At 54.0% G+C, this 26116-nt stretch overlaps 1 protein-coding gene across 3 annotated transcripts in view; it reads right to left on the reverse strand.

Annotated features, from left to right (window-relative positions):
• The window catches only part of DAB2IP (DAB2 interacting protein), a 209778-nt gene that overhangs the window by 178161 nt on the left and 5501 nt on the right, over positions 1-26116 (reverse strand). Inside the window, exon 1 of one of the 3 annotated variants that reach the window (XM_065928528.1) lies at positions 5808-6202. The exons of 1 other annotated variant lie outside the window; for it this stretch is intronic. In XM_065928528.1, the coding sequence (XP_065784600.1) occupies positions 5808-5910 (103 nt within the window). In that variant the 5' untranslated portion in view covers positions 5911-6202. Of the gene's footprint in view, positions 1-4531; positions 4715-5807; positions 6203-26116 lie in introns of those variants that run through there. One more of the 3 variants, XM_065928536.1, reaches the window with a different exon arrangement.

Consider the following 26116-nt stretch of genomic DNA (forward strand, 5'->3'; position numbering starts at 1 on the left):
CCTTGTGTCACAGCCAAAGAAAGAGAGAGAGAGACGATGATCTTCTCTTGGTCTCTCAGCCAAGGTTGTCCTGGGCTGAGAGAGGGATGCTGCTGCATCAATCTTAGAGCCCCGTGCTCCCCCTCAGCCCCCATCCACAACGCCCAGTCATTCCCACCATCACCCTCCTGCACTGTTCAGAGTCAGCCACCTCACCCATCCCTGGGCATCTTCCTGCTGCCCCACTCCCAACCCCACTCCCTGAAGGCCCTGGACACTGAGCCCACAAAAGCCCTTTTGACTGGTTTCCTAATAAGCCCAGTGCAGCACTCTGCCCTCCAACCCCACTGAACAACTCACCCCCTGCACCCATCATGAACAACCCCCAAGTCTGCCCCCAGAAATGCAGGAAAAAAGTGTAACCTGTGAATGTCAAGGCTGAGCTAAACACACCCCCAGCCACCCATTACAGACAAGGAAACCAAAGTTTTAAGGGATGACCAGCCCTGCCCAGGATCACACAGCCCCATGGTGGCCCAGTCAAAGACTCTGGCATCAAAGCCCCAAACAGGTGGGGCAGAAAATAACGAGGCATGGGATACAGTGCAGAAAACACCTGTGCTATCATCAAGGAGCCTGGGTTCAAGTTCTGACCTTACCACCTCCGCCCCCACACACAGACATGAGAGCTTTGGACCTGTCACTGCAGCTTCCTGGGGTCCAATGACCTTGTCCGTAAAATGCATGTTTACTAATTCAGTGTTTTCAGGAGATCAAAAAGGATCAAGCGGAACAAGGGCTCTGTGTCCAGCAGAGCTAGGAGGCTGGGAGAGGGACTCGGCCAAGGCCCAGGCAGGCGGCTGCTTTACCCCTCACCCCTCCTGGCCCCCGCCCTGGCCAGTCAGCAGCAGGTCAGCTGTTTCCCCAGACCTGCCCACCGACCAGCAGAGTAGCCCTCCAGGGGAAAGGATGGCTCTCCAGTGAATTTAAAAACCCAATGTAGGGTTTTCCCAGTGGCCCAGTGGTTAAGATCCTACCTTCCAAAGCAGGAGGTGGAAGTTCAATCCCTGGTCTGGGAACTAACGTTTCACATACCGCAGGGTGTGGCCAAAGAATTTTTTATTAAAATAATAATTTAAAAAACACCAATGTACATATGGCGCCCCTGCCCAACTCCCCTCCTCCAGAAGTTAGAGAACAGAACCTCCTCTATCAGAGGAGATCAGAGGCCATCGTGGGGCCGTGGAGGAGGAAGGGGGTGTGTGTGGAGCGGGTCCTACCCACCTGTCCGGGGTCCCCACCTCCCAGGCTGAGAAATTTGTGCACCTGGGCTTCATCCAACATCTCCCAATCCTTCTAGAAAGCAGAGGCTCGATATCTGGAGGGATGGGGGTGGCAGTGGGGTTGGGAATGGCACTCAGGGCCTCCTAGGAGCCAAAGGCACGTAGCCATGCATGTCCACTGTCTCGGGAGAGGCCTTATCAGGGTACTTCTGTCCGCTGAGAGCCTGCCCCATAATGCGTGACATTCACACAGGAGACTTCCACAGCCCATCACAGAGAGCAGTCATCCTCCCCACTCCCCGCCCCAGTGGGTATAATATCATGTCCCAGGAAGGGAAAGTAACCAGCTCAGGGGAGTGAAGCCAAGACTTGAATTAAGGAGACCTCCTTGGTGGTCAAATGGCAAAGACTCCATGATCCCAATGCAGGGGGCCAGGGTTGGATCTCTGGTCAGGGAACCAGATTCCCCATGATGCAACTGAAGAAAACTTGCATCCCACCACAATGATCGAAGATCCCACGTGCCTCAACTAAGATCCAATGCAGACAAACAAATAAATAATTAATTTTTAAAAGAAGCCTTGAATTCAGATCTCTTGGAACCCATACCCCACATTCTCTCCCTAAGTATACCTCGGGGCTGTGGTTCTCAAACTGTGGTGTGTTCAAGAATGGTCTGGGGAATTTTTAAAGTGCAGATTCCTGTGTCTGGAGCAGAGGTGACAGATCTGCATTTTTAACAGGGTCCCCAGATGAGTTAAAAGATGCTAGGAGATCAAACCAGTCAATTCTAAAGGAAATAAACTCTGAATATTCATTTGAAGGTCTGATGCTGAGGCTGAGGCTCCAATACTTTGGCCACCTGACTTGAAGAGCTGGCTCACTGGAAAAGACCCTGATGCTGGGAAAGACTGAGGGCAGGAGGAGAAGGGGACAACAGAGGACAAGATGGTTGGATGGCATCACCAACTCAATGGATATGAGTTAGAGCAAACTCCGGGAGATGGTGCTGGATGGGGAAGCCTGGTGTGCTGCAGTCCATGGGGTCTTTGTCAGACATGACTTAACGACTAAAGAACAACAACAAGCAGGTGAGCGGGAGAAAAGCACTGCCAGCAAACACCACAGGCCGAGACACACACAGACACACACAGACACACACACACACGTTTGTGGGCCCACAGGCAGCACAGGACAGAAGCAGCAGTGGAGGCATGGGTTCTAAAGGCAGATGCTGGCTTTGGGCTGTAGCCCAGCTCCTTACAGGTTGTGTGACCTTGGGTGGATCTCTTAACCTCTCTAAACGTGTTTCTTCATTTGCAAAATGAGGATAAGAAAAGAATCCACCTCATGGGGCTGTCTTATATGGAAATAGTACGTGTAAAGTGCTCAGTACTGGGTCCAGCATATAACAAACACTCAATAAATGGTGTTATGATCATTGCCAGATTCAGTTCGGTGTGTTGAACGCCTCCGGGAAGGAACAGAATGCAGACACCAGGGGAGCACAGTGAATAATTGAGCCAATAAGAGATGCCTGAAGGCTTGTACTAGAACCAGTGGGTAGAAGTAACAGGGACACAGACTTCTACTCCAAACAGGAAGAATTTCTGAACAGACTGGAGTTGCCCAATCATGAAACCAGCTGCCTGGTGGGCTGCCACTCAAGGAGTCCAGCAAAAAAGACTAGATGCTCACCAGGTGGAGATGCAGCTTGGAGAAAGCAGAATGGGGATGGAGCGGGTGGATGATCTTGAAGGTGACTTTGGCCAGATTCTGCACCTCAACCCCTCTCCCCACGTGCTGGTTAATTAGTGCATTTGCTTCCCTGATATTTACAGCTATTACCAAGCATTCAAGAGGGGTGGGAGGAGATCGTGGTAGACAAAAGGCCTTATATCTTCCAAATAATTCATGACAAGGATGGGGATGGATGGGGCTGTCTTAAATCTGAGGCCTACAAACCCACTGAAATCATATGCTTTGGGGGGGTGGTATACGCATCTGTGTACTTTTCTCAAAAGGACTAGTTAAGAGCGTCTGAGAAAGCAGTCCACACTGACTTTTGAGAGAAGAGGAAACTGAGTCACAAAGGATCTGGGTTACTCTGGCAGCAAGAAGGCCCAAGTTCCAGGACGCAGGCTGGCAATCCAAAGCTCTTGTCCTTTAAGTCAGATGCCTTACATGCCTAACCTCACAAAAGCCTCACCATACCATCCAGGAGTGGAAACTTTGAGCTCAGAAAGGTTAGGAAGCCGGCCCAAAGACACACAGTGGATGAATGGCCAGCCTGGGGTCTGAACCCAGGTTCTCTGGGCTCCAAAGCTTGTGTTTGGTACGTTTTTTTAACACTGAAGTGGACCATCTCAGGTCAAGAAAATAGAAAGGCATTTGGCTTTGACATTGAAAAGCAATAATGATGATCATTAAAAAGGATGACCCTCATAGATGACAAGCGACCTACCTAGTCATCCTCAGTCAAAATTAAATTCAAATCAAAATTAATTCCTCCCTTACATAGAAGAGGAGGGCAGGAGAGGAGAAGCTCAGTATCCATATGACTCAAGCCAGACAGCGTGACACCTGGAGAGAACGGACCATTCAGAAACCAGAAAAGCCCACAGTGATTCCCACCAGGCTGGGGACTGGATCCTAGATGGCTTTGGTCCCTGTTCCCACTCTGCTTGCTCAAGATGTTTTCTGGAGGGTGGTGTTCCAGGGCAGCCCAGGAAACAGAAAAGAAATCTCACTTCCATAACTCCGCCCCCCCCCCCAAAACTGAGGAGTGGCTACTGGTTGAACAAAACAACACCCCAAACTTGGGTGCCCCGGGATGCCTGGCTCTGGGCAGAGAGAAGAGGCTGCCCAGTCATCAGTCTCCAGAGGGGAATTGAAGAAGGGCCGAGGTTTGGGGCGACCACTTGGAAGCGTTGGGGTTGGGAGGCTGCAGAAACCCGCCAGTCAACCCCCGCCAGCTGGGGTGCTTTCCTTGCAACACCGCTTGTTAACACCGCGCCGGACTCTCCCAGGGACCCAGCGGTCTGGGCAGGCGCACGAAAAGTTTATAAAGACCTTTGCACCACGCAAATGTCCTCGCGGCACAGGGGGCTGTAGCGTAGAAGAGGGGTAGGAAAAGCAAAGCCGCAGCCCACTCCTCAGTCAGGCACCACCACACCTCCTATCAGGGTCCCCGGATCCCTTCCAAGTCCCGATCCCTCTAGGCCCCCGGAAACCCCCCTCATACCGACTCGGGGGTGCCTAGCTCTTACCTCTACTCGCCGGCCTGGGCTCTGGGCTCCGCCATCCCAAAGGCACCGGAGCCCGAGCAGCGCAGAGTGGAGTCGCGAGGTGGCGAGGTCGCGGGGTCTCGGGGCCCAGGAAAGTTTCCGTAGCGTCCGCCAGGCCGAGAGGAGCGGAGCCGGCCAGGCAAGCGGCGGGCCCCGCGGTAGCGCACTCCGGCCGGCCCCGCGCCTCCGCCTGCACCGCGGTGCTCTGACTCCCGGGCTCCCCCGGCCACTCGGCCGGCCCAGCCCCGCCAATCGCAGGCCCCGCCACCCGCAGCTCCGCCCGCCAGGCCTGGACCCAGCGGAGGCGGGGAGGGGAGGGGCGGGGGCGCACCTGTTTGGCTAATCGACCCCGCTACTACCACCCGCCCCGGCCGGACTGGGCAGAGCCGATCCCCTCCGCTCTCCGCACAAACCCCTAGCGCCCACTTTGGCCAGGGATCGAGGCCGGGCCACACGCCCCCTCCCATCCCACACCACCTTGCACCCGCGATCTGGGTCTGGCCACACCCCCTACTCCCCTCCCAGGGCTCAGGCTAGCCTGCGGAGGCCCTCTGTGTGGCCGGTGTTCACCGGAATTAATCCCAGCTTTAGCCCGAGCACCGTGCGGATACCAGACTAAGGAGTGGGCTGCGACCCACCCCTCTTTTACTCTTCACCCTCCTCTCCCGCAAGGATCTTCGCGCCTCGGTTGACCCCTTAAACTCTGCTGTGCGCCTCCCTTCGATCTCCACCCGCAGTGGCCGTGGACTGATGCTAGGTCCAGAGGTCCAGGAGAGGCGGGGTGGGGTCGGGGCGGGGGGTGGGGGGGGCGGGCGGAGGGGGTTGTGTCACAGGGAAGGTACGTCCAGCCCTCCCACCAACAAATTCTCAGTGCCAGCAGAGTTGGGGCAAACATCTACAGAATGTGCTTGCGATTCGTTTCAACAGGTTCCCCAACTTCTCTCGGGGTCACAGTCAAATTTAAAGAGGGACGGTTTTATTGTCCCATTTTCCAGATAGGAAGACTGAGGCCAAAGGGAGGGAAGAGCTTTTCGAACGTGGTGGCGAGACTGCGACTTTTTTCAAATCAAAGGTGAATTTGCAGAGAGCGCCTGATTCTTCTCCCCAAGCCCTGCTCGGGTTCCCACGCCTGTTTTCGCAGTACCCCCCGCCCCCAGCCCCTCTTCCCCCGCCACGGATCCAGCTAGGGAAAGAGAAAGAGGCTCCAACAAGTGCCTGGGAAGAGAGAGGGGTGCGCCGGCAGCCGGCCCGGTCTTACCTCGGCAGCAAAGCGTGTCCTCGCAGAGGGCGCCGGCGGGAGGCCCCAGCAGCGGCAGGGAGGCCCAGGCGAGCGAGTGGGAGGCCGCGCCGCCGGCTCCCATCCCGGACGGCTTCGGCAGCTCCTCGGCCCGCGGGCCTTCCACCCTCCGCGGCACCTGTAGGGACAGCGCTGTGCCCCGGGGCCTCGGCCTCGGCTTCGGGGGTGGGACCTGGACCAGGCCCCGGGGTGGGGACTCCTGGTGCGGGGCTCCCCGGGCTCCTGGGACTGTCGCGGCCGGGCTGCCGGCGAGCGCAGGTCGCGCTGGGCAGGGCGCTATTTTTAGCAAGAGCTGCTCTCCCAGTTGGACAGACAGAACCAGTTAATTCGACAGCTCAGGAAAGGCCTGCACCGGGAGCTCCCCGGAACGGCAGCCGCGGCTCGCCTGAAAGCTGATCCTTCGCATTCCTGCCTCGGGAGGCGGGAGGGCGGGAGGAAGCTTCTAATTCCTGGGAGAAGCCAGCGTCCTCTCCGAAGGCGGCTCCCGGTCCCAAGGGCACGCCCAGGGACAGGGCTCTCTACTAGATCGACTCCGAATCCCCGCCGGTCTTCCTTCCTGCAGACTCCAGGCCTCAGACTTCCCAGAAAATGCCCAGCCTAGGTCTCACTCTCCCTACTGGTCTCCAGTACTGGGAAGAGCCTCCCGGAAGTGGGATTTCGCGGGGGCGCGCGCACACACACACAGACATCCCTCAGGATCGACTTGCTGAGAGGAAGGAAAAGTGAAAATCCTGCCCCAGATGAGCTGAGCTGGAGGATCATGTAGAGGTCTTCAGAGCCTGGGCAAAATGTGATGGATAGATGAACAGGGCGACTCCACAACCCTATAAGAACACCTTCTGGCTGTGTGACCTTGGCAGATTTTCACCTCTGTACCTTGGTTTCCTCTTCTGCATAAGGGGAGCCCAAGAGATTGAGTGTGAGAAGGCCTTTGCCAACAAAAGCATGATACGGATGTTTATGTAATGAATGATGAGAGAGACATAAGGATGAATAAGAAATGGATCTGCTTCGGGGAAGCTACTAGCTCTTTGAATTCAAGGAGGTGCTAAGGGTCTAAAAAACTACAACTAGACCATATGATATTAGCCCAGGGATAGATAAATAGGCCAATGGCTAGAACAGAGGCTGCAAACACAGACACATGTATGGAACTTCATCTGTGGCAGAGTGGTACTGCAAGCCACTTGGAAAGGGTGGACTTTTCTATAAACATTTTTTTATGGAGCGATTGGACATCCATGTTGGAAGAAAATTAGATGGAATCCCTACCTCACACCATGCATAAAGCAAGATCAATTCCAGGTGGATTAAAAACTTAAATGCAAAAACTTTTTAGTAGGGAAAGATTTCTTAAAGACTCAAAAAGCACAAGCTATCAAGAAAAAGATACATTTAATTAAAGAGCATAACTTCTGTTTATCAAAAGAAGACATGTGAAACATGATAACTAGAGATCTACAAGTCGATTTTCAAAAGAGACAAAAGAAAACTGAACCAAAAACATAAACAGGCAATTCTAAGAAGGGGAAACATTAATGTCTAATACCAAAAGAGATTCAGCCTCACTCAGTCAAGGAAATGCAAAACAGAACCACAGGAAGTGCCATTTCATACTGGCGAGACTGGCAGAAAGAGAAGGGGAGGACAGCAGAAAGTGTTGATGAAGATATTGTATAGCACAGACAACTCTGATACACTGCTGGTAGAGGGGAATGGGTACCACCTCTCTGGAGGACAATTTGACAATATCTAGAAATGATGCTCGAACCCCAGTGACCCAGAGACTTGGCTTCTGGGATAAATCTGGAGAACTTGCTCACTGCAACTGCATTATCCTAGTAAGGAATCTAAAACAGCCTCATCAGTGGACAAAATGCTTAAACAAATTGTAGACAGGGTAGTGAAAGTCTACTCTGCAGTGAAAATGACTAGAAATTCCTATATGAATCATCATAAGTGGTGGAATAGGAAGCAAGCTGCAGAAGATCAAGTTGTGTAATTCACTCACGCAGAGTTCTAAAACATTAAAAACAAAATGATACTCTCTGTTGCTAGGAATGCATCCATGTGCTAAAAGTATAAGGAAATTCAGATGAATGACACAGAAACCATTCAGGAAGTGTTTACCTCTTGGGGACGAGGGAGATGTGAAGGATGACGGGAAAAGCCATCACCTCGATTGGTAAGATTTTATTTCTTGATCTGAGTGAAGAGGAATGTGTTTCCACGACTTTTCAGAACATTTTCAAAGATACAGAGCAAGCATGATGATATAAAATATAAAATCCACTCCGGCTCTGAACTTCAGTTTCCTTATTTAAGTGACGTGGTCATCATGTCTGTGAGTGCTCAACACGAAGCCTAACTCATGGTGACATGCTCAGTAAAGCTTAAGAATACGAAGAGCCTACCCCCCAGTCTCCACTGGGGCCCTTCACACCCTAGTTCCAGCCAGCTGAGACTCCTTCACTCAAGTATCACCATGCAATCAGGTCTCCCAAATCCCCAACCTCTGACATGCCTTCGTAAACTGTTCACTGTTCCTGGACTGCCCAGTCCTCCCCCATCTCTGCTGGGACAAGGTCTGTTTCTCCTATTAAAATCCAGTTCTGGGCATTTCAGGACTCCCAGGCCATGCATGCACCCAACCCCCCACCCACGCCCCCCACTATCCTTGTTAATCACATTATGGATTGTTGCTCCCGTGTATGAATCCGTCTCCTTCAGCTGCCTGTGAACTCCTCAGGGCTATTATCCCTGTCTAAGCGACCACTGCAGCCGTCCCACCCAGGCCCAGAAACATCTGTTGAATGTTACCGGGGTAAGTGGATCCAGATACTCAGAAATAAAAGATATCATGCTGAACTCTCAGAAGGAAAGCAATCCCAATATATAGATTGACTGCTTGGTCTTCATGGAGCGTCCTTGGAGCTATTGTGACTTTTGGGGTCAGAGAGAGAGGGTTCACATCCAGGCTGAACCATTTGCCAGTTGTCTGAGCAAGGGTAGGCTATTACATCCCTCTCAGCTCAGTTTCTGCACAACCAGGATAGGACTAGGGCTTATTGCAAGGGATTTTTGCAAAGATTCAGTGAGATGTTGTTTTTCACTTGCTCAGTCGTGTCCAACTCTTTGCAACCCCAAGGACTGCAGCACGCCAGGCTCCGCTTTCCTCTATTGTCTCACCGAGTTTGCTCAAATTCATATCCATTGAATCGGTGATTCTATTTGACCATCTCATCCTCTGCTGCTCCCCCTTCTCCTCCTGCCCTCAATCTTTCCCAGCATCAGAGTCTTTTCCAATAAGTCGGCTCTTCGCATCAGATGGCCAAAGTATTAGAGCTTCAGCTTCAGCATCAGTTATTCCAGTGAATATTCGGGGTTAATTTCACTTAAAACTGACCAAATGCATGGCCCCAGATTTGGAACAGGTAGTGATTATGGGAATATTGACCAAAAAGGAGATGTTTGGAGGGTAGGGTGGAAGGGACCCAGTTTGGTTCCTAGGAAAGCGGGGAGCTGGTAAAAGAAATGCCTGGGTGATGTTCTCCAGTTCTGAACAAAAACATGCACCTGCAGGCTGACCCAGAAGATGGAAGAGTCAGGCGTGTGCTCTGAGTCAATGCTTCGCGTGGTTGTTCCTCTGGTCCTTTGTCCTTCTTCTGGGTATGGGTCTGTGCAGCATTTCAGAACCACCCACCCCCTCCCAGGCCCCCCACATCCACTCCGACCCCCTCCAATCTGTTTTCACACGTGGCCCAGGGATCCCAATCTGGACCTGTCTTTTCCTTGCCAGCTTCCATCTGTAGGGGCGACGGAGCCTGTAGCACCTTCCCCAGGGACGCGTCTAAGGCGAATTACCAAATGTGTCTTTACTCTGTATGCAAAACCCACATATGTCCACTTGTCGGGAGCTTCCATCAAGGCAAAGTACAGGCTGGCAGATTGCTTATAGTCCAGACTCCGGAAGAAGAGTTGGCCAGTGTTACATGTTGTATAAGCAAACAAGTATATGAAGTCAACAGGACTATGTGGTCACCGGAAAAGAGCAACGCTGTGCATTTCATGGGCTCAGATGAGATTTTCTGAACTAATGAGCTGATCCTTTTTGATCCAGATCACACTAGACAATATCATGTTATCCTGATGACACGGACATTAGCTGTTATTGGCACTTAGTCCCATGAAAATGGCCACATGCGGCAGGAATCCCATCTGGCTTAAGATCTGCCATCCTGGTGCTTCTCAGGGAGGTAACTGATGACCTCCCTGATGGTGACTCCAAAGGACACCCGTCTATCTTGATCTCACCTGACCTCTTGGCCAGACTTCACCCTCTGGTCCCTTCTATCTCACCATCCTCTCCCAGCTTTTCTCCTAGCTCTTTGGTCACGTCTTCCTCTCCTTGGCTGCCTCAAGTTACTAGGCTACAAAAGCTGCAATTGGAAATGGTCTGCTTCCCTCTTATCCTTCCAGACTCTCTTTCATGGGCAATTTCAGCTGCATCCAGGCCCCTGGCTTCAACGGCTGTCCTTGTGCTGGTGATTCCCAAATGGTTATTTCCAGGCTAGTCCAAGTGCTGGCTGTCATCTCTTGCCTGAACTTCGGAAAGAACTGAACTGGTTCCCTTCCTCCACCTGGGCCCTCTCCCCACTGCCCTCTCCCCACAGCTCTGCCCTCTGAGGTTTTCAAAGCTCAGATCCAATCCTATCCACCACCATCCCACCCCTGCTTGGAAGCTTTCAGTGATTTCTTGATGCCTTCATGTGGCCTACTGGGCCCTGGGTGGTCCGGCCCTGCTCTCTCCTCCATCTCCCTCCTTGCTGTCTCCCCTCTCCCTCTCTGCCTTTAGCCCCCAGTCAGCTTCCAGGTCCCCAAATATGTGATGTTCCTTCCCATTATGCAGCCTTTACACACCCAAGGCTCCCCGCTCTGGACCACTTTCCTCTGTCCCCTCCCATCCTGGCCTCGGTTATTTCTTCTCATGGCAGCCTTGGTTCCCCAGCCCCAGGGAAGCCTTTTCAGGTTCTGCACACTATAGTTCCCTGGCACAAGTCACTGTCCTTCCTGGTATTTATTGAAGTTGGTGACTGCACCTCCATTATGTGACCACTGGATGAATGTATCGCCCTCCCAGGGCTGGATGTCCCTGAGCAGAGGGATCATACCTGGTTTTATTCATCATTGTATCCCTCTGTAGCTCAGCTGGTAAAGAATCTGCCTGCAGTGCAAGGCCTGGGTTCAATTCCTGGCTTGGGAAGATCCCCTGGAGAAAGGAAAGGCTACCCCCTCCAGTATTCTGGCCTGGAGAATTCCGTGAACCGAACAGTCCATGGGGTCACAAAGAGTCGGACACGACTGAACAACTTTCACTCACTCCCCACCTCTAGCAAAGGCCTTGGCACATAGTCGATGCTCCATGAGTGTTTGTTGAATGAATGAGTGAACCCAAGTCTACTTGCACACCTCCGGCACTGGATTCTGTTTATCATTGAGGGGCGCTGTTCACTGTCAGAAATTTCTACACCTCTTCACACTGACATGCACACAAGCGGGAGTACTTTGCCAGATGCTTTGTGTATTCACTCGATTAATTCTCACAGCCGCCTCTGAGGATGCTCAGAGAGTTTAAGCAACTGGCAGAACATCACACAGCATGGACAAACAACGCCAGTCCTTGCACTCATGTCTTTCTGGCTCCAAATCTCCATAGGCTTCCCTAATGGCTCAGTGGTAAAGAATCCACTTGCAATGCAGGAGACACAGAGATGCAGGTTCGATCCCTGGGTCGGAGGATCTCCTGGAGGAGGAAATGGCAACCTGCTCTATTAGTCTTGCCCGACAAATCCCGTGGACAGAGGATCCTGGCGGGCTACACCTCTAAAGGGTCGCATAGCAAACTGAGCACATATAACCTATAAGGCCACACCACCATTTTATACTCAAGCAAACTAACCAATGACAATTGCTTACTGGGGTGATGGGAACTCACTCAATGATGGACGTGAGATTCAAAACCGCAGAGACTGAGGTATCTAGAATGAACACCCAGGTCCACAGGCACCCCCAGGGCAAGGATGACATGAATGGAGACGGAAAAGGGGGAGCACAGAAAAGCTCTGATCCAGTGTGCTCAGGGCCCTGAGGGTCACGGAAGATTAGTAGTAAAATGTGCGAACCTCACTTCCAGCTCAGAGGTGTTTGCAAATCAAATACGCAGAGAGAATGCAGCTGCAGTCAGACACTGATTTACACTGAACAGGAGGAGCTCTGGTTCCCAGGACAAGCCTGTCTGGGGAGTGGGGTGGGTGCAGCCCCGCCTGAGTTTAATCAGCCCGCAATGCTTTGATTCTGCCTTTGATTCTGTCAGTTTCCTCACACCCACCCCTGCGGATCTCAGATTCCCTGAGCGACAGAGTCCATGTCCCTGGGTCTCCCTCTGTGCCTGGTTCTGGGCTTGGTGCTGAGGGCACAGATCAACAGAAGAGTGGGCTGCTGTCGTGTGCAGAGTAAGAGACAGGCAATGACACTGCCTGGGCCTGTGGAGCATCTCTGGGAGCTGAGCCCATGTGCTCATGACTGAGGCTGGTGAGTGACTGTGGGGGGCCTGATGCCAGCCTCACGGGCCAGAGGGGAAGCCAGGGGAAAGTCTTCCAAGGAGATGACTTCTGAGAGTGTCTTGACGGAGCAGAGAGAGAAGTTAACCAGGTGGAGAGGAAACAGCTTCTGCCAAAGCATGGTCGTCTGAGCCGGCCTGGCCCGGCAAGAGAGGGGTTCTGATCAAGCAGCTTGGAGCGGGGTGGGAAAGGGGGAGGGGGCAGGGCTGGAGCAGGGGGAGCCCCGAGCGCCACGCCCAGAAGCAGTGACTTCAGGCAGCTCCTGGGAGGTCTTAAGTAGGAGTTGTTCAGTCGCTCAGTTGTGTCCGACTCTTTGCAACCCCATGGACTGCAGCATGCCAGGCTTTCCTGTCCTTCACCATCTCCCGGAGTTTGCTCAAACTCATGTCTATTAAGTAGGGGAGGGACAGCCAATGATTGAATTTTACAAAAATCCCTCCATCTGGGGGAAAAATGTAGATTTAAAGGGTGCAGCCTGGAGGCTGCAAAAAGCATAGTCAGAGGAGGGTTGACTGAGAGTGAGGAATGGTGTAGATAGCTCTTCAGAGGGAAGACCTGAGATTGGGTGACTGTAAAGAGAAACAATTTGGGTTGGGCAGGGGTGGACACTATGATTTGCAACACATCCCCCCTTTGAGAAGAGAGGCCTCACTCCCCCAGGTGTGATGAGGCTGCTGCAAGGGGGCCCTCTTTGGGGGTGGCCTCTGCTGAAATGAGCCACCACCCTGGAGGTGACGACCCTTCCCAGGGTGCCCTTCCTTCCTGTCTAGTGGCCAGTCACCCCAGGTACATAAACTCCCAGCCCCTTGACACTACTCAGGACAGCTCTGGAGGGCCAACCCCACTCTAGGGCCTTCCCAGCCCTCCAAAGCGGGGCTGAGATCTGCTCTCAGACTATGTAGTCACTCAACTTCTCCCTCTCCTGCCCTGCCCAGGCCCTTCCACCAGCCGGCCCTGCTGGACCTCCTACACCCTAATATGTCTCAGAGCCTGTTGCCTAGGGAACCCGCCCTGTGCCTAGGAGAACGTGTTGTGTGTCCCGGCTGATGGGAATGACCCAAAAGAGACTGTGACTTTGAAGCTGCCAGTGAGAAAGGTGAGCCGTATTCTAGGGAGCGGAGTACGGGTCTCCGAGCAGGGTCTCAGGAGTGGAGGCCAACTCCTCCTGAGACAGAAGCGGAAATTGGAGGCAATTTGGGGAGGGGAGAGTGTCAGGATCTAGACAGAGTCCTGGCCTTTTTTTTTTTCTTATGCAGTAAGAAGTAAGTCTGGCTGCTAAGAGGAAAGACAGATATTAGAATGATGACATAAGAAAGTAACGATCATAGTGTCTGATAAATGTTCCCACAGCAGTTATTGGGAACATGGGGCCTCAAAGGGTGCATAGGAGTTCGCCAGGCTGCATGTCCAGTGGGGAAGTCATACCAGGAAGAGGAAACATCTGGTTCCCAGAACCCAGCTGGGGATAGAATTGCCAGATGAAATACAAAACAGTCAATTAAATGTGACTTTCAAATGAACAATGAATAATTTTTTTGTATGTGTCCTATGCTGTATTTGTGATATACTAAAAAGTTATCTGTTAATTTACCTCATCCCCTTCTGACGCCCTCCCTACCAGTGGCCCATGGAGGGGTCCCCCATGCTGTGGCCCAGACACTTCTCAGAGTCCCCCTTATACTGCCCTTGCTCAAACACCTGCCGTGGCTCCCCATTGTCCAACAATCAATTGGTCATTTGGGACCCTCCCTTGTCTGATCTTCAGAGACTCTCCCAACCCCGTCTCCCAGCCTTGAACACACCCGCCCCCCCACCTTTAATCTCCCACCTCTGGGGTTTTTGATCAACTATTTCTCTACCTACAGTTCCCTCCCCTGTGTACCATGTCCACACTTGCAGGAAGCCCTCAGACCTCTCTAGGTGGAAGGAAGTGGTCATCTCCTCTGTTTATTAGCAGCAGCACCTCTGGTGAGTCATCACTTGTCTCTGAGCTTCTGTTCCTTTGTCTCTAAAATAGGGAAAATACTGCCTCTCTTAAGTGGTTAAGGGGACAAGAGATTGTGTTCAGAAAACACCAGATACTAGAATGTTGGCATCCCCCCTGCCCGTGCCTAGATCAGTGCCAGGGCACAAATGCACATGTGTGAATCGAATTAACAAAGTACCGAGCTTTCATCGTTTAAATTGCCTTTTGGAATTATCATGCCCACCAGTGGAACTTAGACAAATTCAATTTCTCATATGAAGATGACCTGAAAAGAGACGGACAATGAAGCCACTGCCATCCTGACTGTGTAATGGCTTTCCTTTCCAATCGACAAGAGACCAAAATCAGCTCCTCAGAAAGGAGCAGTTTTGGAACCAAGCGTGGCTCCCAACCTCTCCAGCTCGGAGCATGTAATATCCGCCACACACACTTCTGTCTCCAGCCCTCCCAATCCCAGACCACAAAAGGTGATTTCTTATAGCCATTAGCATAATTACCCGACTGCGACGCTATGGAAAAGTGATTAGATGAGCCTGTGATTTTTGCACAGTTATTTGTCTCAAGTAAGTCACCTGAAGTTCATCTGCCATCAGGATTCATAGCTGCATTCTCTAATCGCAGGGAATTATTTTGCTAATAACAGAGGTACCTTGATCTAATTTAGTTTTAATGCCAGGAGGTGCCCTCCTAGAATAATCAGCTCCAGGGCAATTCCAATTTCCAGGTTTGTTACACATTCTGGAGAGAAGATTCGATTCAAGGAGGCTGAAGTTACTTCTTTATCACCCAAAGTCATCTAGGGGCGAAATGGAATCTACCTCTGCCTGCTTGCAGAAAAATTCGGGGAGAGGCCCAGAGATAGGGAGCCAGAGAGAGGGAGGAGTAGGGGGGCTCCCAGATAAGAGGAACCACTGGTGGGTGAGGATTGGGCTGAATTAGGACCACAAGGCATTCCCTGGGAGAACCCGAATTTTCCTTGCATCCATTCATTCATTATCTTATTTATTCTGGTATTCCGTTTCTGGGATCGCTCCTCTGCAGGACCTCTGCTGTTACCTGAGCACAAATATTGATAACAAACCCTTAGGCAGCCCTGTTCTTGGTGCTTTACACGTATTAACTCATTACATCCCGTGAGGCAGGCAGGTGCTACTCTTATTCCCACTTATGGATGAGAAAGCTGAGACATAGAGGCTACAAAATTTACCCCAAGTAGCCCAGCTAGTAAAGGGCATAGGTTGGGATGCAAACCTTAGACGGTGAACTTCCTCAAGTTCACAGATAAGGAAGAATCTGAGCCCTCCCCCAGGAATTGTTCAACCCAGACTCTATGCTCTCATTTACCCCTCACACAACAGAGGGGCAGGGGAGTGTTGTGAGCCCCACTTTGTTGAGGAAGAAACTGAGTCTCAAGAGAGGGTTGACTTGGCCAAGGTCAACACAGCAAGTAAGTGGAGGCGTTAGAGCTTGAACCTTGAGATTCCAATTCTTTACCCAGTGCTACTCTGGCTAAAACCGGAACTCTGTGCAGGGTCTTTGAACAGCTCCAGACGCAGGCTGGTATCACGTAGAATAAGTTCGCAGGAACGGGCCACCCAGCTCTGCTTCCCGCTTTGGGGAAGTTCCTCTTCCCCGTCCCCCACCTCTTGCCCCAGAAACCAGTGTCCTTTGCTGTCATCCCACATTACCAAACAAAGCCTGCGTCCAGATTCCTGTTCATTCACTCATATGTTTATGCTTTCAGCAGAGGGCCCTGTGGTTCTGCGGTGGGAAGGGCCAGGAAATCGACATGGCCCTGTCATTGCACTCCTCTCCAAGTCCTCCCTGGTCTTATCTGCTCCAGAAGGAGGAGGGTTCTTTCTAAACTGCCTGAGCTACAGAACCTTCATTTCAAATGATAAAAAATATATCAGGTAAACCCCACGCTTTACTCCAGGTGAAAGCGAGCTGCTCTGGGCAGAGCTGTGTTAGGGCAACTGGGGTCTCTCCTGTTTGGCACCCTCTGGGCATCTTCTCAGACACAGTTGGAAAACCACTGGCCTGGACAGAGTGTCTCAGCTCTGAGGTTATAACCAAGGAATCTGGGATCCGCTGATGGCTGGTGATACCCAAAATGCTGGGTGGGCTGCAGAATGCCCTCCTGAAAGCTCCCCACCCCCTGAACCCCTGTCCTGCCTGTTGGCAGCATCAAGGGACAAGTCAGAAAGGGGCCCGTCAGCAAAGCCAGGCGGTGCCCAAGCCCCTGCCCCTCGGGGAAGCTTTCCAGGAGTCGCAGTGCAGAGAAATGTTCCCGGCTTCTCCCCGGAGGCCGATGGGGTCAGTCTGTCCTGACACATCGGCCAGAAGGACAGGCTACTCCTCTCTCACCCCAACTCTGCCCATTTGTTTCCTCTCTCGCTTTTCTAAAAACATGTTAATTTTAATCCCTCCCCCACTCCCTCCTTCCTTCAACAAATGCTTACTAGTCACCAGCTTTCTGTTCTGGGCCTGAGGCTTCTGGGGGAATGGCCCGACTTCACACACAGAGTCAGCTGCACCCTGGAGTGACAGATGCCACCAGTGCCCTGAGGCACTCAGTCGCTGGAGCTGGGAAGGCTTCCTGGAGGCTGTGATGACCAAAGGGGCGCCAGTGCATGAATAGGAGTTAGAGCAGCATGGAAGTCACTGCCCGTGCACAGGAGATGGGCATTCCAGGCTCAGAAGAGAGGGGCATTTGGGAGTCATGGGAGGTAGGGGGGGTTGGTGTCCTGGAAGGGCGGACCAGGGGCTGTAGACTTGACCCCGAGAGTCACGGGGAGCCAGCGGAGCAATGAAACAGGCCAGATAGGGAGGCCAGACATGCACTACAGAAGTTTGTCTGGCTGCACACGGTGGACGGTGTGTGTGCACACTTCCCTCCCCTTTGTCACCTTCCCACCCCCACCCTCCCTCAACTCACTCCCTGCATCCTGGGCTCCCTCAGAGACAGAGCATGTGGACAGAATAGAGGCGAGGCTTTGGGTTGTTCGGCTCTGACCTGGCCCCCGGGCCGGGAGGGCAGCCCCTGACCCCCTCACCCCCCTGGACCAAGGGTCAGGATAAGTTTCGATCCCATCTCCGCTGGCTGGGATGCTTTGATTTCAGGGCCTGTTTGTGAACAAGAACTCACGCAGGTCAGCTTCCCCTACCCCACCCAGCACTTTCTACCCAGATCCCAGCTCAGGTAAGGCCCTGGCCCAGCCTAGCAGCCCCTCATGGCCTGATCCCACCGAGATGGGAGAGGGGGAGGAGGTTTCTTCCCCTAACACAAGCTCTTTTTTCCCCACCACTCAACTGGAAACCCTCAGCCCTGCACTGACTTAGTGGAGGTTCTCCTGGCACTCCGGGAGCCCAGGTCGGGGGGAGGGAGAAGCATGGAGGGGGCAGTGAGAGGCTGGCGACTGTGCTGGAGGACAGACAATTTCTGACGGCAGCTTTGGGCCCTGCCCCTCCCCTCCCTCGGCTCCTGCTTCCTCTGGGACTGTGCTGTGTTGCTGCGTCTAGTCACTCAGTTGTGGCCAGCTCTTTGTGAGCCCATGGATTGCAGCCCACCAGGTTGCTCTGTCCATGTGGATTCTCCAGGTGAGAATACAGGAGTGGGTTGCCATGCCCTCCTCTAGGGGATCTTCCCAACCCAGGGGTCGAACCCAGGTCTCCTGCATTGCAGGCAGATTCTTTACCAGGGAAGCCCAAGAATACTGGAGTGGGTAGGTTATCCTTTCTCCAGGGGATCTTCCCCACCCAAGAATTGAAATGGGGTCTCCTGCATTGCAGGTGGATTATTCACCAGCTGAGTTACCAGAGTTTCCAGGACAGTTGTTCTTAACTGGAGGCAATTTTGTCCCACAGGGAACATTTTGCAATGTCTGGAGACATTTCTGGTGGTCATGGCATGGGCTGGGGGTTGGGGGCAGATATGCTAACCCTAATCTGGCAGGTAGAGGCCAGGGATGCTGCTAAACACCCATCAATGTGCAGGTCGGTCCCCACGACAAAGAGTTCTCCTGACCCACAGATCAACAGTGCCCAGGTTGAGAAACCCCGCCTGAGGATACAGCCCCCTCACCCTGTGTCTTCAGCTGTGACTCAGCCTTCCAGCCAGTCACACCCCCAGGCTTAGGCTGGATGACTCCAGACCCTCATTTCCATCTCTGAACCCTTGCTCGGTCTGTTCCTGTTGCTGGAGCACCCTCCCTGCTGACCTATACTTACCTAAATCTCATTTTTTCCAGCCCCTCCCACCTGCCGGGACCCTCGCTTCTGCCGACAACAGCCGCCCCACCACTCCTCACCCCCTGCTGCCCCCTCCCAGCAGCCAGCTCTGACTCCCTCATCCCAATTCCTCCCTTCCCTGATTGGCAGCCACTGCCGGCTTTGGTCCTCAAACATCTATGCAAAGAGTGGGGGCTTCCCAGGTGGCACTAGTGGTAAAGAACCTGCCTGCCAATGCAGGACATGTATGAGACCTGGGTTCAATCCCTGGGTCGGGAAGATCCCCTGGAGGAGGGCATGGCAACCCACTCCAGTATTCTGGCTTGGAGAAGATCATGGACAGAGGAGTCTGACCGGCTATAGTCCATGGGGTTGCAAAGAGTTGGAGATGACTGAAGCGACTTAATGCGCGTGCGTGTCCGCGCACACACAAACACACACACACACACACACACACACACTCTTACAGGCAATGAGCAGGCCAGGTGAATAGAGACCCCAGGCCCCTTCCCTTCTGCCTCTTCCTGGCGCAGGACGAGGCAACTTGGGACTCAGCGCAGACTCACAATGGGATGTATAATGCCTTTTATAGGTCCTGCCTTTCTGAGTCAGCAGGACCAGGGATCCAATCTTGCTCTGCATTTCCTAGCAGTGTGACCAAGGGGCAAATTGTTAAACATCTCGGGGCCTCAGTTTCCCCCTCTGTAAGATGGGGGTAGGTTTTCCAGCAAGAGCTCTACGAGCTGTGTACTCTCCCTCCCATCCCTTGTTCCCTGTCTGGCTACTTTAGGCTGAGGTTGAGGTTCCCACCAATCTGACCAATCTCAGGTAGAGAACCATCTACTCTTGGGGCCAAGAAGAACAGGATTAGATTGTCCTCTGACGTCTTCCTAGAAGTTGAGCTCACACTGGGCTGCTGAGGACCTTGGGAAGGGAGACATCGGAAGCCGGAGGTTTAGGAAACCAGAAGCTAAGTAGACCTGTTTAGGAAACCTGGGAGTCCTGTTTAGGGGCCCCGGGAGAGCTGCTGCCCTCTTGGTTCCCGGCCTTCTTGGCCTCTCTCTCCCCCTGGGGTCTCTTCCCAGCTTCTCAACCCCCTACTTCTCCTACTGGAAAAGGACTTCTTGTTGTTCAGTCACTAAGTCATGTCTGACTCTTGCGACCCCATGGACTGTAGGCCGCCAGGCTCCTCTGTCCATGGGATTTCCCAGGCAAGAATACTGAAATGGGTTGCCATTTCCTTCTTCAGGGGATATTCCCGACCCAGGGGTCGAACCGATGTCTCCTGCATGGCAGGCAGCTTCTTTACCCCTGAACTAGGCTTCTCCTGCTGGGGCTGTGACCTCCCGAGGTAGACAGTCACCCACACTCAGCTGGGCTGGCCCAGGGGAGGGCCCTGAGTGGAGCAGAGGTGTGGTTTGGGTTCTTAGAAATTCAAGGGAAACAGCACAACTGCATCCCTCCCGTGCTAGAACCCATTCATGGCTCCCTGGGGTGCAGGATGAAACCAAGCCCCTGAGCCTGGACTCCTAACCTCTCCAGGCTACTCCCCCACTCCTCTCATCTGGATTTGGGGGCCCAGCCTCACCGAATTGCTCAAAAGTCTCCACTGGACTCATCCCCAGCCTGCTCACTACCTCCTTCCATAGGCCAAGCTCTGGTTACCTTAAAGGTGCCTCAGCCTCTCCCCTGCTGGCCTCCCCAGCCTGCCTGCCCTGGGACGTCACCGTAGCTTTGGGCCCCTGTCCTGAGCTCTTCCTTGAAGACAGAGACTCGGCCTTCTGCCTTCCTGGACCTCCAGAGTCTGACGGTGAGCTAGCCTAGAGGAAGTGCTCAGCTTGAATTAAGAGATGTAAATGTGGGCAGGGGCTTCCCAGGTGGTGCTAGTGGTGAAGAACCTGCCTGCCAATGCAGGAGACTTAAGAGATGCAGTTTTGATCCCTGGGTCTGGGAGATCCCCCTGAAGGAGGAAATGGCAATACAGTCCAGTATTCTTGCCTGCGGAATCGCATGGACAGAGAACCTGGCAGGCTACAGTCCATGGGGTTGCTAAAGAGTTGGACACGACTGAAGTGACTTAGCATGCACATACGCAAGCATGTGCAAAGAAAGAAGATCCCCCAGGCTCCAGTGCCTTCCTCCCCCAGTTTCAGCAGCTGCCCCTTAGAACCACCTGGTTGGGGGTGGAGGAGTGGAGGAAGGCAGGGGAAAAGTTCAAATACTCCAATGCCCAGGCCTTGCTCTAGACTGAAAAAGTGAAAAAAGTGTAAGTGAAAGTCGCTTAGTTGTCTGACTCTTTGCGAGCCCATGGACTGTAGCCTGTCAGGTTCCTCTGTCCATGGAACTCTGCAGGCAAGAATACTGGAGTGGGTAGCTGTTCCCTCCACCAGGGGATCTTCCCAACGCAGGGATCAAACCCCTCTAGACTAATTGAGTCCAAATCCCTAGGGGTGAGGCTAGTGCAATGCCAACCTGGAGGGATTAGAACCCTCCGGATGGCTGCAATCAGCCTATGTCTCCTCCCACTTCCTGGGGGCAAGAGGACACCCTGGGAGAGTGAGCTCCGATGCTCTTTAATATCTGCCATGTGTTGCATTGATCAGAGCAGCCCTTTATGGCTTATATGGGGTCATTCATTTAACAAATATAAACAAAACGTGCTGGGGCTCAGGGATAGGCTCACACCCACGTGACAGGGAGCAGAGGAAGATGAGGGGTGCTTGGAGCACTTTTGGGGTGCTGGGAGCACTTTGCAGAGAGTCCCCTGGTCTGGGGGTTGGGCACTGGAGGCAGAGGGTAAGGCAGGAGCCCTGGGGTGGGGCTGGCTATGGGGGTGGGGTGGGGGCATGAACCAGGCCACAAGTGGGCAGGGGTGGCGGAAGATGGAGACCACAGATGTGAGGAAGGGGTGGGGGTTGTGGTGGGAGGAGGAGTCGTGGTTGAGCGTCTGGGTGGCTCGGCCACAGGAGGAAGAAGAGGAACCTGAGCTGAAGACTGAGACGGGACCAGAGGGGTGGGTGGGGGAGGGGTGTGATGGTCACGTGCTTGCGGGTAGTGAAAGATTCAAACGGTCACAAACCCAATGATAACAGTAATAACCACCAACGTCCACTGAGGATTAACTCTGCCTGAGGGTTTCAAAGGACTGTTTTCTAAGTATTAACTGTTTACTCCTCCCTGTAACCTGTAGACAGGGCTGGCATAATCAGCCCATCTCACAGACAGGGAAAACTGAAGCTGAGGGAAGTTATGCGATTTTTCTGAAGCCACATACTACCTGGTAAGGGTCAGGGATCTGACTCAGACAGGCTGCCAGTCGAGTGACCCTGCCCTGAGCCACCCCCTCCAAGCACCTCCCACACCAGGGCCTCTCAGCCCAGAGGAGCAGCGAGCCAGCACCCGTGGAGGACATTCTGCATTCAGGACTCCACTGGCGGCCTTGGTCGAGCAGTCTGGAGCAGGGAATGGTGCGGAGAACGTGTGGGAGGTGAGGGAGCTGCCCTGAGGGAGCTGAGCGGGCTGGGGGCACTGAGGGGGTGAGATGTGAAGTTGGAGAAGGGGGCTGGTGGAGGGGCTGATCAGGGGGTCCCCAGGCAGGCAGAGGGAGGCGGATGCAGACTCCAGAGCCATCTGTCCTCAACAGGGAGTTGAGGGAAGGAGTCAGAGCTGAAGCACCAACATCAGTGGGCCTGGGAGGGGCCTGGGGAAGCTTCCAGAGCTGGAGCCTCACCCTAGAGTCTGTGCAACTGAATGAGGCCAGGTGGGGGTGGGGGTAGTATGCTCTTTGGTGGGGGAGGGTTCAGGGTTGGAGCAGGCAGGCCCAGCAGGAGACAGGCGCTGTCCATGTGTCCAAGTCAGAGGCAGGGTCTGGGAGAAGAGCCCCAGAAGCTAGGGTATAGATACCCTGACTCAGTCCATCACAGAGCCGGCCAAAGGAAAAACTGAAGGGTCTCAAAGCAGGCACTCTTCTAGGTGCCTTGGCTTCTAGGCCGTGGAGTTAATAGAGCTGCTTGGTCAAGGACAGTCTCACCAGGACAGAAGGGTCTCTACCCTCCCTTCCCAGGCAGGTGTGGGGGAGGGGTGGGGTACCAGCAGGAAAGCCAGGGATGGACCTGGGACAGCCCCGGAGGGCTCCTGGGTAAAACCCTGAATTTGGCAGCCTGGGCTTCAGGAGGCCAGCGCTCATGGAGCCTCCCTCCAGGCCTGTCCGGCCGCCTCCTGGTTCAGCCTCACGCTGGGGTCTGGGCCCCCTCCCTCCGCTGCCCTTGTTCTCCATGGCTCACATTCCAAGTTAGCTAAGGCGGGGGAGGCCATTCATCTGAGATTTGGGTCAAGGGAGAGAGAGAGCCCAGGGCAGAGGTGGGGTGGGGGCTGGGGGTCTGGGGGACAGGCACCCCAGTCATTTCAGGAACAGTGTGCCCTGAGCTGGCTTTTCTGGAGCCCAGTACCCCCCTCATTCTGGTGCCGAGTCTGTGGCCCCCCAGGGTGGGTGTGTGGGGCCCCCAGCCCCTCATAAACTCCCTCACAGCCAGCTGAGAGGCAGGCGCTCCATCCTATTGGCGAGGTGCTTGTGTCCTCTACACGCCTTCCTGTGCGTGTGCACACACGCGCACATGCACACACACGCACACATGCACAGAGGCACACTGGGATGTAGGTCACCGGCTGGAATGCCTCAGGCCCGGGGTTGCGAAGACCCAGCCATCCAGGCAGACACTTCCAGATTGGACAGAAATGCACCCTCCCCTCACTTGCCTCCCCCTGCTCGCCTGTGTCAATCTGACCCTCTGTTTGGTTTTCCCAGAATCTTGAGCTGAGACTGCAGGGAACCTGACTCCATCCGGGGGAGGGGTCGGGGCCCCTGGCCACACTGGCATTGTCTCCCTGTGTTGATCCTTAAACAGGGGGGCGGGGGGGGGGGTGCAGATGTACGTGGAGTCTACAAGAGACAGAGGGCTGTGGCCCCTCCTTGAAGACTTCCAAGACATAGCCTGCTAGGACTAGAGGGGGTAATGACCAGGAGGGGATAGTCAAGGAGAGAATAGAGCAGCCTAAGCCAGGTTGGTCAGGGCTGGCTTCCTGAAGGAGGTGGCAGAACCTTGGCTGGGGAGGTGAGTGAAGATTTCAGAAAGCCAAAGAAAGGGAGTGGCACTGTCACAGCTGGGGAAGCTCCACCCTGGAGCTGGCACCTCTGTGGAGGTCACATCTGGACAGACCATCACAGACTTCTACAGAAAACCCCAGATGACCCTGCAGGCCCTTCAGACACAGCAAGCCCAGAACATCACTCGCCCTCCAGCCCAGAATCTGCTTTTCCACCCACATCCCCCTCTCCACGTGAACAGCAACATTCCTGCCACACAGGCCAGACGCCATGTCACCCTGCCCTCATTCGTCACGTCACCCCCTCAGCCTCCAACTTTTCAGTCTGGTGCATGGGAGCAGCTCACAGCTGAGAGGTGAAGACAGGCAGGGAAGCAAAGGCACTGTACTATCCTGTCAGCACATGGGTGCCTGGGAGCTCAAACAAGATGCTCAAGGAAGGCTTCCTGGAGGAGGTGACACCCAAGCTGAGACCTGAGGCTGAGTAAGAGTGGCCAGATTGGGGGAGAAGTGGGAAGAGTTGAGATCGAATAGGGTTCCAGGCAGGGGGCATCAACAAGTGCAAAGGTGAGGGAGGAACTGGAGGATGGCACATTCAAGGTGAGATGAACTGATCATGAGAGAGTGGAGAGAAAGAAGGGGTGTGCTGGAGACCAGGGCAGACCAGTGTCATCCAAGGGTCAGATGGTGGACGCCCTTGACACCATGGTAATGAGTTTAGACTCTGTCCAGCTGCAGTGGAGTGCCCTGTGTGACTTTCAGATGCCTGAGAGTGACCCCTTTAGCTGCAAACGGAGGGTGAGTTTGGGGGACAGGTGGAGATGGGGATCCCCACGAGGGGACAAGGCAGCTATCCAGGAGTCCAAAATGGGGCGTGGCCTGAGACGGGGGCAGAAGGTGGAGAGTCAGGGCAGAGCTCAGGACCACTTAGGGGGTAGAATGGCCCTTGAGGGGTTCTGGTTCCTCCTCTCTGAGGCCCTCATCTCCCTACCATGTAGTGGGGGGTGGGCAGGAGGACCCCAAAAGACCCTCCCCTGAGCCTCCTCCCACTTGGGGCCATTTTCTGTTTCCTCTAGTCTCCCAGGGCTTCTGAGGGGACCTCTTGGGAGGAAATCCAGCTGGAAGGAGCATAGCTGTAGCTTCTGAAGGCCTGGGGTGGGGTCAGGAGCGTAGGGCATACCCACTCAGTAGAAGGAGTGGGCTGGGCACTGGGAACCAAGGGGGGTCTCAGAGCACCCAGTGGTCCATTCGGGAGGACAGCCAGTGTGAGGGCGCTGAGACACACTGGCCCTCATGGAAAAGGCCCACCAACCTTCTCGGTATAGGGGGGGCCCGGAGCCGCGGTCCAGCAGCCTGGGTATAAGTTAGGGCCCATTACTCACAAGACTGACACTTGGGTTAGTGACCTCACCTATTTGTGCCTGTTTCTTCATCCATAAAATGGGAATTAACACGTGCCAGGAAATAATATATCAGGTGGGAGGGAAGCTCAGGGGAACGGTCGCTGCCGCTGACTGATTCAGTGAGGATCTGTACCTGGGTACCACCAGGTACCACCTAGACACCGCCCTGGTCCTCCTGCCCGAGCCACGCGGCCCAGACCTAGGGGAGGGGCAGCAGGATGGAAACCCAGGCCCGTGCACGGGCCCAGGGCGAAATGTCTCTGCTTCCTAAACACCCGGAGCTCCCGAGTCAGCCTCTCCCCACTTCTCCCACCAGAAGCCCCTCACCATGCGGACCGCAGCTCCTCTTCCCTGAACTTCCTCCTGCTCTGCCAACCTCCTCCCACCCTCCTTAGGCCACTCCCCTCGGCCTTATTGTGAAGCCAGTTGCTGGGTTGTGGGGGCATCCAAGATTTAAACTCCTCCCTGTCCGGCCTCACTGTCCTTATTCATTGACTCTTCTTCCTGATTTTGCCTCTTCCCAGCATCCTCTTAGGCAAGAAGAAGGGGGGCTCCTTCCCTTGTCCACCTGCCCAGCTGAGGAAGGTCAGAGGCCCAGATGAGGCTGGCCAGCAGGACTGAGGCTCTTCTGGACACAAAAAAGGGCTGAGGACCAGGGCCAGGATACCCCAGAGGCAGCCCAGAGTGATGGACAGAATCACAGGCGTCTAGGAGCCCTCAGTTCGAATCACGAGCACTCCCCCTAACTTGTGGCTTTGGGCTTTTCAAAACCTCAATTGCCACATCTGAGCAATGGGGCTGTTCCTTCCTGTGTGGTGAACCAACGATTGCATGCGGACACTTAGCACAGAGCCGGGCAAGTAGCCAGAAATGGGAAATGGGATCCCCACTCGGCCTCTCTGGCCTGACTCCTTCACCTGTGGAAGG

This window comes from Muntiacus reevesi, chromosome 3 (genome assembly GCF_963930625.1).
Source record: "Muntiacus reevesi chromosome 3, mMunRee1.1, whole genome shotgun sequence".
Taxonomy (NCBI): Eukaryota; Metazoa; Chordata; class Mammalia; order Artiodactyla; family Cervidae; genus Muntiacus; species Muntiacus reevesi.